General features: G+C 42.0%; 1 protein-coding gene, 1 non-coding gene and 1 pseudogene across 4 annotated transcripts in view; 1 reads left to right on the forward strand and 2 right to left on the reverse strand.

Annotated features, from left to right (window-relative positions):
* Nucleotides 1-14,861, forward strand: part of NR6A1 (nuclear receptor subfamily 6 group A member 1) — a 229,277-nt gene that overhangs the window by 170,317 nt on the left and 44,099 nt on the right. Inside the window, exon 1 of one of the 3 annotated variants that reach the window (XM_066256241.1) lies at nt 5,752-5,870. The exons of the other annotated variants lie outside the window; for them this stretch is intronic. Coding sequence (XP_066112338.1) covers nt 5,855-5,870 — 16 coding nt within the window. The 5' untranslated portion in view covers nt 5,752-5,854. Of the gene's footprint in view, nt 1-5,751; nt 5,871-14,861 lie in introns of those variants that run through there. 3 annotated transcript variants of the gene reach the window in all.
* LOC136327595 (small nucleolar RNA SNORA79) lies at nt 1,472-1,607 on the reverse strand. Its single transcript, XR_010729782.1, has one exon. It is a non-coding gene; the product is annotated as a small nucleolar RNA SNORA79 (small nucleolar RNA).
* On the reverse strand, nt 2,371-2,830 carry LOC136323674 (U1 small nuclear ribonucleoprotein C-like; annotated as a pseudogene).

Consider the following 14,861-nt stretch of genomic DNA (forward strand, 5'->3'; position numbering starts at 1 on the left):
TTCGAAATCCCGAGGTCACCAGCTTGAGTGCAGGCTCATCTGGTTTGAGAAAAGCTCACCAGCTTGGACCCAAGGTCTCTGGCTCAAGCAAGAGGTTACTCGGTCTGCTGAAAGCCCGCGGTCAAGGCACATACGAAAAAGCAATCAATAAACAACTAAGGTGTTGCAATGAAAAACTAATAATTGATGCTTCTCATCTCTCTCCGTTCCTGTCAGTCTGTTCCTGTCTATCCCTCTCTCTGACTCTGTCTCTGTAAAAAAAATATGTTTTTTTTTATTTATTGATTTTAGAGAGAGAAAAGAGAGAGAAAAAAGGTGTGTGTGGGGGGGGGGGGGTGAGGAGCATCAACTTATCGTTGCTTTCGTTTAGTTTTTCATTGATTGATTCTCATATGTGCCTTAACCCGGGTAAGCCCAGGGTTTCAAACTGGCGACCTCAGCGTTCCAGGTCAACACTCTCAACACTCTATCCACTGTGCCACCACAGGTCAAGCTATATAAAGCTGTTCTTAAATCACACCTTGTAGCCTTTTTTTTTCCATACCCAATCATGTTATCCTTTTGCATACAGATTTAATTCCTGACTTTATAGCCTAGGTATTAAAAAGTCTTTTGAGGTCTTCCCAATTCTTCCTTTGAGTCCTGAAATATCTTTTCTGTCTACTTTCAAAACTCCTGGGTCTGTTTCTTCTTCTCTTTCTCTAACACAGTACGTACCTCTGTTTCAGTGCTCATAGATCTTTTTGCCATTTATTTGTTTAGTGTACTTGTACTACAAGCAGGTAGTATGGGGTGGTGGAAACTGCAGCTGGCGAGAGAGCAGATAGTTAGCAGCTCTAGGGCAGGGGTGACATAAAATTAATTTGTTACCTCAGCCAGCATTGTGCCTAGCTCATAGGAAACACTCAGCGAATGTTTGTAGAACTGGATTTAAAAACCTAGTTCCTGAAATATATTTAGTTTAAAACTCTTAGTTTTTAGTTTACTGAACTATGAATTCCCCTTTCCAACTACAGGAGTCGAAAGCAAAACTGGAAATTATATCTAAGTATGTTCTTTGCTGCTTCTGTTCTTTTTCTGCACTTAGGAGGTTTGCTCGTTAGTCCCATGGTATAGACTTTAACTTGGCTATGTTTCATTATTCCTGTTTAGTTGAATTAAAAACCCTTTCCCTCGCTATAGGGAATGTCTGTATCAAGGGTCTGACGGATAAGAATCCTAGAGCTTGGAGTCTTATTTTTTCTGGTTTGCAAGGTTAAAAGGGAATTTAAACCATTGTCTGTATAATTCTGGTTTTCAAAAATGGATCATTCCCCTCCATCAGAGAGATCCTATAGCTTTCACTTTGTATCAGACTTTCATTGAAACTTCTTAGACACAAATAAGGTGGAAGTGATTCTAGTTACTGTGTGGCCACTAGAATTGCTACCTTTTGTTTTACATTGAAGGACTAAGCATAGCATTTTTTTACAAGTGTTTGATTCCACAGATTTTGGAGAATAAACAGATAATCCCATTATCCTAGTACTCTCTGAGTGAAGAAAATAAAATCTTACTTTATGATGACCTAAAACCCTAGGGCCAGGCTGGATAAGCATATTTCACCTAGATAACCCCCTTTAGCTTCAGAATCTGCAATCTTCTTTGAAAGCTGCCATTTGAATTAACAAACAAATGGGAAATGATCTTGAATAGTAACCAATAGAGAGCATTAGGGTGCCAAGTGACAGATTCCACAACCACTCCAAGAAGGGTCTCTTTTTTTTTCTGGAGTCTGGAAAGAGACTTTTCATTTCTGTCCCTGATATGTGGTATAATGGAGAATATGAGGGACTAAGTAAGATACTTGGTTTTCTTCTCAGTTGGTCTGATGACACCTGCCTCTTTCTTTGGGCCTCAGTTTCCCCATCTTTAGAATAAAAGTGGAACCTGTCTTTTGCAAGGTTAACTAAGGCTCTGCTATTCACAAGTTGGACTGTGATACTAAAATCTAGTAGACGCAGAATGCAAATGCAGGTGACGGTTGGATGCAGAATTTTGTCCATCTCCTTCTCTACATTACAAAGCTAATACTACCAAGCAGAAAATGTGTGCTGATATCTTACTTCGTTTTCTCCTCTTCCTACTCATCAATTCCAAGAATCGTTTTAATTTTTTTTAACTAAACGAGTTGACAATTTAATTTTCACATTTCACAATACAAATGGAAATTGCTTTTATCCCACTGCTCTTCTCCAAAACTCTTCTCTCTCTGATAGGAAGAGGGAGTGGGTCTTCCTTGTCACACTGTTAGAGGAGACCCAGCGTCACTGCACCGCGATCTCCCCGTGAAGTAGACTAAGAAATATAACACTGATAGAAAGAGGCTCCTTATCTCTCTGGTCGAGTCATTCTTGGCCGAGTGGACACCATCATAGGATAGGCGGGAGGTCTCATCATTGGGGGCCCAGGCATCACTGGCATGTGCCTCCCATAGGTATCCTCATTCCAGGAGCAAGTCCCACTGGCTTCCTCCCAGGAGGAGGAGGACCCAGAAGACTGGGCGGAGGTGGGGTCCTTGCCCCTGCAGGGGGAGGAGCAGAGAATGGAGTAGGAGGTATTTCTGGCTCCAGAAAAGCATCTCCGTGCTGAAATGCTGCAGTGGTTTTACCAGTCAGGTTCTGAGCCTGCTCTTTCATCCATTTCTGACAGTCGTCTCACATTCTCTGTGTTTCCTGCCACTGCAGTGTGCCTTTCTCACAGATGGAGAGTCGTGGGTGAGGTATGTATCACAGTCGTCACGATAAAACTTGGGCGTGCTGTTCGCAAGCCATGGGCCACTCGGTTCCATGCCGCCAGAAAATCTATAATCTTTTTAAATGATTTTTTTTTCTCTGCAGTAGTTTTTAACGATCTTACTGGGAGCCTTAGTTAATTTAAGATTTAGAGTTAGTCTTTTGTATTTACATGGTCAGGGAGATGCATGTCATGTTCTCTTCCCTCTTCCTCTCAGTAGAGTCTATAAAGGGCTCAAAAACCCCGTGGGACTGAGGATGCTGAAGAAATATGACTGTACAAAGTTAAGACTTACCTGTCTTCTTAACCTATGTTAAAGATTTGTTCTTTGGCTTATGGGTGCATCAAGGATTATTACTAAGATCCACCCTTAAAAATCAATAACAGTGCTTGGTCTTGATATTAGGAGCCAGACTAATAGCTTTCCATTTCATCCTTTTCTCCAAAGATTGAAGCCAGAAAAGCAAAGAGGCTTACTACACCTCTGCTGTGTATAGGGACTGCGTGCAGATAAACCTTCATCCTTCAGAGAAACAGCTATTCTTTGAATGAGTATTCCCAGTCAAATAACTGTTTGTTGATGGACTTTCCCCTTGTTCTGCCTTTTCCCTCTCATTCTATTTATAGTCACTTTACTAAAATTATTAGAGCTACATTAAGTTCCACAGGAATTGAGCCTTGACTGATGGTGGTGCAGTAGATAGAGCATCGACCTGGAATGCTGAGGTCACGTTTGAAACCCCAAGATTGCCAGCTTGAGTGCGGGGTCGCTGGCTTGAGTGTGTTATCATCTATGTCAGGGGTCCCCAAACTACGGCCCGTGGGCCGCATGAGGCCCCCTGAGGCCATTTATCCGGCTCCCGCCGCACACCCGGAAGGGGCACCTCTTTCATTGGTGGTCAGTGAGAGGAGCATAGTTCCCATTGAAATACTGGTCAGTTTGTTGATTTAAATTTACTTGTTCTCTATTTTAAATATTATATTCGTTCCCATTTTGTTTTTTTTTTACTTTAAAATAAGATATGTGTAGTGTGCATAGGGATTTGTTCATAGTTTTTTTATAGTCCGGCCCTCCAACGGTCTGAGGGACAGTGAACTGGCCCCCTGTGTAATAAGTTTGGGGACCCCTGATCTATGTGGTCCCAAGGTTGCTGGCTTGAGCAAGGAAGGGCTCACTGGCTCAGCTTAAACCTCCCAGTCAAGGCACATATGAGAAGCCGTCAATGAACAGCTAAAGTGAAGCAACTATGTGTTAATGCTTCTCTCTCTCTCTCTCTCTCTTTCCCTCCCCACCCCCCATAAATAAATTAAAAAAAAAGAATGATTGAAGACTTACAAACAAAAAGTTCCACAGCCCTGACTAGATAGCTCAGTTGGTTAGAGAGAGCATCTTCCTGAAGCTCAGAGGTTGCCAGTTCGATCCCTGGTCAGGGCACATACAGGAACAGATCGATGTTCCCCCCCGCCTCCTCTCTCCTCCTCTCTCCTTCTCTCTCCTTCCTCTCTTCCTCTGTCTCTAAAATCAATAAAATAAAACATTTTTTAAAAAGTTCCACAGGGATTGAGAAGAAAATACATACAGTAATCTTTTGAATGGGTAGGGTGAGTGGGATGGGAGTAGGAAAAGCTGGTTGATGTGTTGGTGTTTGGGGTGAGACTTATGATGGCAGTGGCAGAATATTTATTTTTAGGCAGGTAAATTATAGCCTTTTCTCCTTCTGTAAATCATGGTCACTTTTATAAGTCCTGCTCTGTAAGATCACCCTAATGCTCTCTATGGGTTGGAAATGCCCTGTAGTAACAGTGGTAGCAATATTTAAGTTACACGGCTGCCAAGGGACAGATTCCACTACCACCCCAAGAAGAGTCTCTTTTTTCTGGAACACTGCTGTAAAAAGTGCCTGGCTTTTAAGTTATTCTCAAGGCTAGAGTGAAAGGGAGATTTCATAGGATGAAACACTTAGTGCATTTAAAAAGCAATTATCCACAGGAGTCGTTCTGTTTTGGGGCTATCCCACCAATTCGGTGGAACTTTCCCTCTTATTGGGTTCGGATATTTGAGTGGATAGCTGGATGTTTGACATCAGGTGTTGTTAGCGTATGACACAGATGTGTCAGCATTGCAGCTCTGTGGCAGAGTTTGAACGGTGGACGTGCACACCTGGTATAACGCACTCTGCCATGCATTACTGGTATGGTTCACAAAGCAGGGAGACATAGCTTAACAATTGCTTAAGATCTTAGAGGAGTTTTAAAGGAATGAAGCAGGAAGCTTACTCAAAGATTTAAGAATTTGGCTGGGGGCAGGGGATGGAATTTCTAACCTTTGCTTTCTAAAAGATTCTGCAGACCTAGTTTCCTTTCTCCCCATTCTTTCAGACTAGTGTATATAACCAGGGCATGGAAATTAAGGACCAAAGTTAAAATGAACCCTGCAAATAACTCAGAGCTCCGTGTTGTAATTTGCTCAGGAAAATTTGCCTTGTCATTGTTTATTACAATGACAAAAGGCAGGGAATCCCACTCCTCCCCCCAACCCCCTCCAAACATGCATAACATGGAATTTTTGTTTGTCTTTTGCTTGTGTCAAAGGTTTCAACTCAAATGTTCTAATCCGGAGTATAGAATAGCTCTTGAAAAAAAGAAGGGGAAGAAAAATCCCGCATATTAGAATTTTAAAAAATTAAATGAAAACCAGGTCCTTCTAAAACATTCCCTTTTAATTTTAGAATCTCAGTTTAAAGAACATCAGAGGAGTATTTCTCCTTAAATGTTTCCATTATAGTTTTCATAGAGACATGCTAGGCAGTATTGTTAACTAAAGAAAATAAGTCCATCAGTTCCACTTAGATAACCTTTGGTAATAAACGAACTCCATACACGTTGTGACCTTAGCGCCTGAACTTTCTAATCACATGACCGGTTTGTAAACTGACCTGTGAGGATGACTGTTGTAGTCCCTGTTAAGAGAGAGAAATTGGCCAAGTGTCGGAAGGGTGGTCATCAAGCTGGACTTGTTCTGTAATCTGTTTCTTCATGGCTGCAATAGAACTTCTCAACAAACTCCCAGAAGCATGAAATGGAGACATGGGAAGGTAAGGGAACTGACTGTTTAAGACTGGGGCCAAATCTACCGTTTAGAAATTTTCTTTGAAGGTTTAAAGCAAATAGTAGCCTTGGGGGAGGAGGGAGGCAGTCCACTCCTCTTTTGTGTTTTGGCAGAATTCAGCCAACAAATTTTCATGTACAGAGCAACTGGCTGTAAACGTTTTGGAATAGAGAAAGTCGAGGGAAACAATTGAATTGATTGTTGTGGTTGATGTTTTTAAGAGAAAACGCAGAGTAAAAGGAAAGACACTTTAAATTTTTAGTGACTTGAAAAAAATTTTTAAACTTTATTTTACATCACAGTCCTTAAGTAAAGTTTGCATTTTAAAAGAATTGTTCTGTTTACGTCTTGACAGAATTTGTTTATATTTTAAATTCTTTAATCCAGGTCACCCCATCTGCCAAAGCCTTATTTAGTACTGTTAATTATAGATAGTGCTGGGATCATGAGGCGATTGATAAGGCAACTTTATTCCCTTTGGGTAATTTAGATACTTGACAGTTTGGGGCATAAGATTAAGCCATTGCTAATTTGTTTTTAAGTAGGTTCTTAAAATGGTTAAATATTCTCTCTTTCTCTTTCATTAATAGCCCCTAGTTAGTGTTGCAATTCATATACTTGGAGATAGGCTCCCACTTGTGTGCTAGTGCCCCAAACCGTTTGGGGAGGTGCAGGAAAGTCGTACACAGCTAAAAATGAATCTTAGTATTAAAGATGTGCTGTATTTGTTGCTGTGTTTATCAAGTACGGAGTCTTAAAAATTTGCCCAGAGTTTGGTTTCTTACAGGCAAGCACTGCTGAGCTGTAGCCAGAAGAGTATCTTCCTTCTCTGAGGAAGTTGGTAAATTTCTAGGGCATTAACCTATGAAATTGCTCATCCTGGGAAAGCTTCCCAGCCCCTTGCAGCATGGCTAACATCTGCCACAGACAGCTTTGCAGCTTCAGTCTCACTCAGGATGGATGCCCAAACCAGGGATGTGGGACGGGACTCTTCTCATAACATTCTTATTTATAGTGACACTTTATAGTAATACTCCCTTACATGTTCTTAATATGCCAGAATTGTTTTTTATTGTAAAGTAGTGAAAACAACAAAGTTTGCAGAAATTATCAATTACATGCAAGACCTGTTTGTTTGTTTGTTTGTTTTTTTATCTCAAACAGCTTCTCTCCTGTCCCCAATTCACACAGAAATTCTTTGTTAAATGATTCTGGATATACCAGCTTTTCCAGAAAGGAGCAGTTTAAGAAGGGAGAGTTGCTCTGGCCCCAGAGGAATGGAGTTTAGGGTTAGCAGAGATACCAGAGCAGTGGTTACATGAGCTTGGAAGCGGCAGCTCTGGAGGATTTGGCTTTTTTCCCCAGCCAGCTTGAATCTCTTAGTGATACACGGTCCTCAAGTTCCGAAAGAGAAAAAAGGTTTGAACAGAAAGTTCTCCCTCAATGCTTATTTAATTAAGGATTGAAACGTTGATTTTTCTTAGCTGTCCAATGGCAGAAAAAATAACTTATGGTACTAAAACAAGAACTTTTATAAAACAAGGAAGCGAATTTTTAGATTTTCACTGGAATCTTTCTTACAGAATTTCTAGTAAAGCAAAATGAATTAATCCCAGCTGAAGGAGGTCTCTGGAAACTTAAAAAGTAAAATCAAACTACTTACAAAAGAGACCAGTGAAAATGGCTACTGTAAAAAGCGTTGCTTGGTTTTAGATATTGGGCCCTTGTCCATTTAAATTAACCTTTGTCACAGCTGGGCATACAAATGTTTTGTTTTAGTTCACAGAGGGTTAACTCTATTCAAGCTTTCACTGTGGCAGGCCTGATCTGTGGAGTCATACAATCTGGTCTTTCAGCCCTGCCAGTCGCTAGGCAGGAAGTCTTATTTCTTAAGCTATCTTTCAGAATGGGGGGTTGGGATTTGGAGAAAGGTGGGGGAAGGGCCTTGGAGCATCTGTAAGGATCAATAACAGAGAGCGAGCCGCAAGAGAGGCCATTGTGCACACTTCAAGATAGATGCAGCCCTTGTGCACAGCCCCTGCCTGGCAGGACAGACACCTAAAACCGAAACAATGCCACCAGATGAATTCCCAGTGAAAATCAGATGGCTCTTAAAGAGAAACAATACTTAAGAATGCCCTTTTAATGTTGGAAATAGTCTCATTTCTCAGGTTGCTAGAATCAGGCAATCCCCACCTGAAATAACTCCAAATTGATTTTTAAATGCCTTTTGTCCTCTTGCTAATACTGTATTGAATTGGGGAGGGTGATCATTTTGGTCCTTAGTCTATGCATCTAAAGCATTAAGTAATCGAGTAATCCCTTTTTTTTCTTTCTTTCTTTCTTTCTTTCTTTCTTTCTTTCTTTCTTTCTTTCTTTCTTTCTCTCTCTCTCTCTCTCTCTCTTTCTTTCTTTCTTTTTCTATCTCTCCTCTCTCTTTCTTTCTTTCTTTCTTTCTTTCTCTCTCTCTCTTTCTTTCTTTCTTTCTTTCTCCTTTTCTTTTTTTTCCCTCCCTCTCTTTCTTTTCTTCTTTCTCTCCCTCCTCCCTCCCTCCCTCTCTCCCTCCCTCCCTCCCTCCCTCCCTCCCTCCCTTCCTTCCTTCCTTCCTCCCTCCCTCCCTCCCTCCCTCCCTCCCTTCCTTCCTAAATCCTTCCTTCTTTCCTTCCCTCTCTCTCTCTTTTTTTTTCTTCCCTTCTTTCTTTTTTATTCTAATGTTTGATTTACCATATTGGTTTTGGAGGCACCATAAAGGGAATGAAAAACAAATTTTGGTTAGGATTTGAGCAACACATGTTTGAAATCCCTCCCCTAACAGCTGGTATTGGCTCTTGAAAGTTCAGCTGAGCTAAACAGATGCTCCTGGTGTGTTATTTTGAGATCATTTAAACCAGACTTGTAGCCAAGAAATATACAAAAATCATAGGTCTTATTTTTAAATGCATTTAAGTTGTGATATCATGCCACATTTAATGCATATTATATTTGTGTTAAACAGAGATACCAGAGCTTGGGAAAGTGAGCAGTTCCACCAATGAAATTAAGATTTTTAAAAGCGTTACCAAGATTGTTGTTCTTTTACTCTAGCCCAGATTTTCATATTTCAAATTCCCCTTTCCCAAGCCCAACTGTAACATTCCTGTTTTACTGTATCCATTTTCAGCAGACTAAGGCAGTAATTCAGTAGATACTTTTATGATGCAAATTCTTTATGGCAGTTGGAAAGAGTAATGGAGTCATTGCTGCTTCTCTTCCACTAAACCCCCAAAGTATTGGTGACAACTGATGGTAACAGCTGTGGAAAATGGAATTATAAAGAGCATCTAATATCCTTCTCCCAATTTGAATCTTCCAGGAATAAATGCATAAATAAACTGGCAGTGGTGGGGTGGGGGGCATGGTGTGACCTACAAACAGACAAATGGAATAAGGGAGAGAGACCTACGGTTGAAATGAGCCCTAGGTTTAATTCATTTTATGCTGCTGCTGCTACTTTTTTTCTTTCCATTTTATGCTTCTTGGGTGGAGACCTGATGTACTCTTTTGGACAGTTTTGAGGCTCAAGAGAATACTTAGACACATCCCAAGATCATGTGGGTATTTTTAACTCATCTCAAACCTATACTCCTTTTCTTGGGAAAAATGATGTATACAAAGAAAATCAAATCACCACAAACAGTGCCCCCATAATACCATTGTTTTTGCCTCTCTGACATATTATAATTCTTCATTAATATTTAAACTAAAGGAGTTCTTTCAATGGGCATTTTCCAGAGGGATACAAATATTACTGACAAAACTTGGAAGTTCAGTCACCACTTACATTGTATTAAAGTGGAGTATGAAACCTACCATGACCCTTTTGAACAATGTGGTCTTTAGTGTGCTTTAGGGGGAGGGCCTAGTGAAGGAAAAGCCATAAAAGTCTTCAGGGTTCAAGATGAGGTTGGGATTTTAGCCCATTGCTTTTGTCATTTTCACACACAAACATCACTGCAATCATGTTTGATTTAGCATCCTTCATACAATGAGGTGGGAGAACAAAAGGATATCAGAGGCACAAGTAAGGAAGCCAAACATTCTCCCTTCCCCTGACTTTTTCAGACCATTCTCTTTTCCCTGCCACTGGGGTCTCTTTTCAAGCCAAGGAAACCAGTTCATTTGTAAGCATCTTCTTTTTACATGCTTCAGTGGATTGCTTAGGAAGTTGAAAAACTAGCCACTCTTCTAATATTTTTTTAGACACATAAAATCATTTTCCAAAGACCTGGTAAAAATACCATAATTAGGGAAAATGCATCTAACTCATATTTCAAGGTTGACAGTTTGGGGGTGTTCCCGATGCACAGCTGTTTTACATATTTTGAAAAGCCTGATAGATGTAAAGGTCATTGCTAACTCTAACAGGGTCTTGATACTCACACTGTGATCCAAGGACCTTGCATTAATTAGGATGAGAAGCATGGAAGGTCAGGAGTCTATGGGCTGGTGGGCCTTGCTGGCCTGTCACTGGGGCCAGTCAGAATTCCTATAGGATTTTAAGCCATTCAAGCCCAACCAAACCAAACCAGAAATAAACTGTGCTGCTGCTCCCAAGGCCTCTGAGCAGATTCCTTGGGCTGTGTGGTCAAGACTTGTCCCCTGCTGCCCAGATGGCTCATAAAAACTTGGCTACAGGATTCCCAGTGTTAAGGAAAGAACCTGAGCAGCCTGACTCTGTCACTTGACCAAGTCACTTGACCTCTGTGAGCCTCAATTTCCTAATGTGTACATTAGGGGATAGTAATACCAATCTCTCAGGGTTACTGTAGGAATTAAATAAGAGAACTTCTGTCACAGTGCCTAACACATGCTTACATGGCTTGAAATTGAAAAGCATTTTAAAGAGTAGTAAATGTAGGGAGATGAGAAAGAAGAGGATTCTTGGGTGAGCTTGTGGCTGGTGCTGTTGATATATCAAGTAGTAAAGTGCCCAGGGAATGATGTCTCTCTATCTAGTGGGCAGTAATCAGGGATGGGCCCTTTAGAAGTTTATCCTGAAAATGCTGTACAACTAGTGGGGAGAGCTGCTTGAGCTGTCTCCTGCCAGGAATTGTTATGCTGTTCTGTGGCTAATGAAAATAATTAGTGGGTCCCTGCTAAATTTGCCCCTAAGAGGCCCTTTTACAGTTGTGTTGGTTGGGTGAAAAGGAGAGGGAATGGGCTATAAGTGAGCACACAGATTCAATCAGAATCAGAATCAGAAAAGGATAATTATGTTATTCATATCTCCTTCCACGTGTTTTGGGAGGGAAACCAAGATAATTGCCTGCTTAACAGCCCCTTCTCAGAAGCTTTACCGTGAAGTGGTAAAGGTGGAAATATTGTTGGCATGCTAATCATTGCTCTGCTTACCTTTTGAGTCTTCAGCCTCCCTGCCTTGTGCAGGTTCAGAGACTATATCAATGGCTAATTATTCTGATCTTTGTGTATAAAAGTATAATTTAGCCTGACCAGGCGGTGGTGCAATGGATAGGGCATTGGACTGGGATGCAGAGGACCCAGGTTTGACACCTTGAGGTCGCCAGCTTGAGCACAGGCTCATCTGGTTTGAACAAAGCTCACCAGTTTGAGCCCAAGGTCGCTGACTTGAGCAAGGAGTCACTCAGTCTGCTGTAGCCCCCCCCCCCATCAAGGCACATATGAGAAAGCAATCAATGAACAACAAAGAATTGATGCTTCTTATCTCTCTCCTTCCTGCCTGTTTGTCCCTATCTGTCCCTCTTTCTGTTTGTGTTACCAAAAAAAAAAAGTATAATTTATGTAGCCAACATTAATTGAGCATTTACTGTGTTCTACACCCTAGGAACATAGGTGAATCAGACATAATTCTTCTTCTGAACTGCAGCTCCCCTTTTGAACTATGAAGATGGAAAAATAATTTTAAAGTTGCTTAGCAGGTACTATTTATTATTTAAAACAGATTTTTTTAGAGTAATTGCAGGAAAAGGAGGAACATCTGGCTGCCAAAGCATTCTTCAAAGCTGGCAGCGGGATGTGTTTTCATTTTGAGAGGCTATGTTTGCCAGGCATTTCTGGGTTTTTTTTGTTGGTGGTGGGTTTTTTTGTTTTTTGTTTTTGTTTTTCTTTTTTTTTTTTTTTTTTTTTTTTTTTTTTTTTTTTACAGAGGCAGAGATAGACAGGGACAGACAGACAGGAACAGAGAGAGATGAGAAGCATCAATCATCAGTTTCTCGTTGCGCGTTGCGACTTCTTAGTTGTTCATTGATTGCTTTCTCACATGTGCCTTGACCGTGGGCCTTCAGCAGACCGAGTAACCCCTTGCTGGAGCCAGCGACCTTGGGTCCAAGCTGGCGAGCTCTTTGCTCAAGCCAGATGAGCCCGCGCGCGACCTCGGAGTCTCGAACCTGGGTACTTCCGCATCCCAGTCCGACGCTCTATCCACTGCGCCACCGCCTGGTCAGGCTTGTTTTTGTTTTTATTTGTTTGTTTTTACAGAGACAGAGAGAGGGACAGATAGGGACAGACAGGCAGGAACAAAGAGAGATGAGAAGCATCAATCATCAGTTCTTTTGTTGCGACACCTTAGTTCATTGATTGCTTTCTCATATGTGCCTTGACCGTGGGCCTTCAGCAGACCGAGTAACCCCTTGCTCAAACCAGCGACCTTGGGTCTAAGCTGGTGAGCTTTGCTCAAACCAGATGAGCCCGAGCTCAAACTGGCGACCTCGGGGTCTCAAACCTGGGTCCTCCACATCCCAGTTCGACGCTCTATTCACTGCGCTGCTGCCCAGTCAGGCTGTTGTTGTTTTTTAAGTGAGAGGAGGAGAGACTCCAGCATGTACCCCAACTGGGATCCACTCATCAGCCTCATTTGGGCTAATGCTCAAATCAACCAAGCTATTTTTAGCACCTGAGGCTGAGGTGCTTGGACCAACTGAGCTATCCTCAGTGCCCAGGGTAACACTGGAACCAATCAAGCCACTGGCTGTGGGAGAGAAGTAGATGGTTACTTCTCCTGTGTGCCTGGACTGGGAATCAAACCGGGGACGTCCATACGCTAGGCCAGTGCTCTATCCACTGAGCCACTGGCCAGGGTCGTCAGGCATTTCTGAAACCATTTTTGCTCTTCTGATGTATGGTTGCACAATAGAATATTCAAAATTTTTTTAACATAGTAAAATTAGAGTCCTGGATTGTAATTGGCGTAGTGTGGAGAGACTGTAAACATCATTTCTGTTTCTCTGTTAGGATTCTATTCACTGTTAGCAAAAAGATTTTTGTTGGTCAGGTTTCAGTATGTGCCCTTAGTGGAGTGGCTACAGCAGCCTAGCTTTGCTTTTCAGGGGAGCTAAGGTATGGATAACTTAGTAAAAGTCTTACTGGCCTGACCTATGGTGGCGCAGTGGATAAAGTGTTGACCTGGAAATGCTGAGGTCGCCGGTTCGAAACCCTGGGCTTGCCTGGTCAAGGCACATATGGGAGTTGATGCTTCCAGCTCCTCCCCCTTCTCTCTCTCTGTCTCTCTCTCCTCTCTCTCCCTCTCTGTCTCTCTCCTCTCTAAAAATGAATAAATAAAATAAAAATTTTTTTTGTATTTTTCTGAAGCTGGAAATGGGGAGAGACAGTCAGACAGACTCCCGCATGTGCCCGACCGGGATCCACCCAGCACGCCCACCAGGGGCGACGCTCTGCCCACCAGGGGGCGATGCTCTGCCCCTCCGGGGCGTCGCTCTGTTTCGACCAGAGCCACTCTAGCGCCTGGGGCAGAGGCCAAGGAGCCATCCCCAGCGCCCGGGCCATCTTTGCTCCAATGGAGCCTTGGCTGCAGGAGGGGAAGAGAGAGACAGAGAGGAAGGAGGGGTGGGGGTGGAGAAGCAAATGGGCGCTTCTCCTATGTGCCCTGGCCAGGAATCGAACCCGGGTCCCCCGCACGCCAGGCCGACGCTCTACCACTGAGCCAACCGGCCAGGGCAATAAAAAAATTTTTTTAAAAAGTTTTACTGTTGTACAAAAAATTGTCTGGTCATTGAAAAAGAGAAAAAAGTAAACACCATCACCATGGCCATGTAATCACAAAACTTGTGCACACATGTCAGTTTGGAATGAAAAGTGTATAAATGAAAAGCTTGCCACTAGTCCTGAAATCTTGGCTGTGTCAGTATTATAAAGTATGTTTGCATGCACATACCCTCATGTACAGTCATGGTCTTTGTTTTTTAAGTTTGGTGTGAGATAGTTGTTAATTGCTGCTGACAAGAAGATCTACCACCCTCACCTCTTTTATTTGATCAGGGCAGGGTAGAGGTGAGGCGATGGCCACAGGCAGAGCCTTTCCCTGTCACTGGATATAGTCCAGCCAGCCATTGTTTTAACCATATCCTGTATTAAAATGGTACTGTAAGAAACTGACCATCACACTGTACTGTTAGGATTCTAGGGTTGTTTATTTTTAAAATGTGTAGAAATTAATTCTCCTTCCGCACCTCTGCTCTATTCCCACATGCCTTTCAGAGTCACATACATTAAAACCCTTGCCACACGGATACACTCTAATTCTAGAGAGAAACTACCCGCCATAGAGGAGCTTTCATAGGAAAAGTTCATGTCATATGTGGAAAATATTTAGATTTAGTTTCTTTGTTCTTTATTTCTACAACATTAGTCATACTAAAGGAAGAGAAGGATGAAGTCTAGAGAGTTTTGAGGAGTGTGGGGAAGGAGTGCTAATTTTATGAAAGTATTGATCCAGTGCCTCAGAGGAGCAGAATCCTTGGGTTCTGATGGCTACATTGGTAAAACCGTGAGAAAGTAATGCTCATGTGCATTGGTTAAGTTCTGTAGTTTGTGGTCTTAGTGATGGATGCAAAGAGACTCCAGTACTTATTCTGAACATTGTTTTTATACATGGAAGTAGTTACAAAAGCACTTACTGATCAATAGGATGGGAATCTCCATTAATGGGCCCATTCTACTAAAC

This window comes from Saccopteryx bilineata, chromosome 2 (assembly GCF_036850765.1).
Source record: "Saccopteryx bilineata isolate mSacBil1 chromosome 2, mSacBil1_pri_phased_curated, whole genome shotgun sequence".
NCBI lineage: Eukaryota > Metazoa > Chordata > Mammalia > Chiroptera > Emballonuridae > Saccopteryx > Saccopteryx bilineata.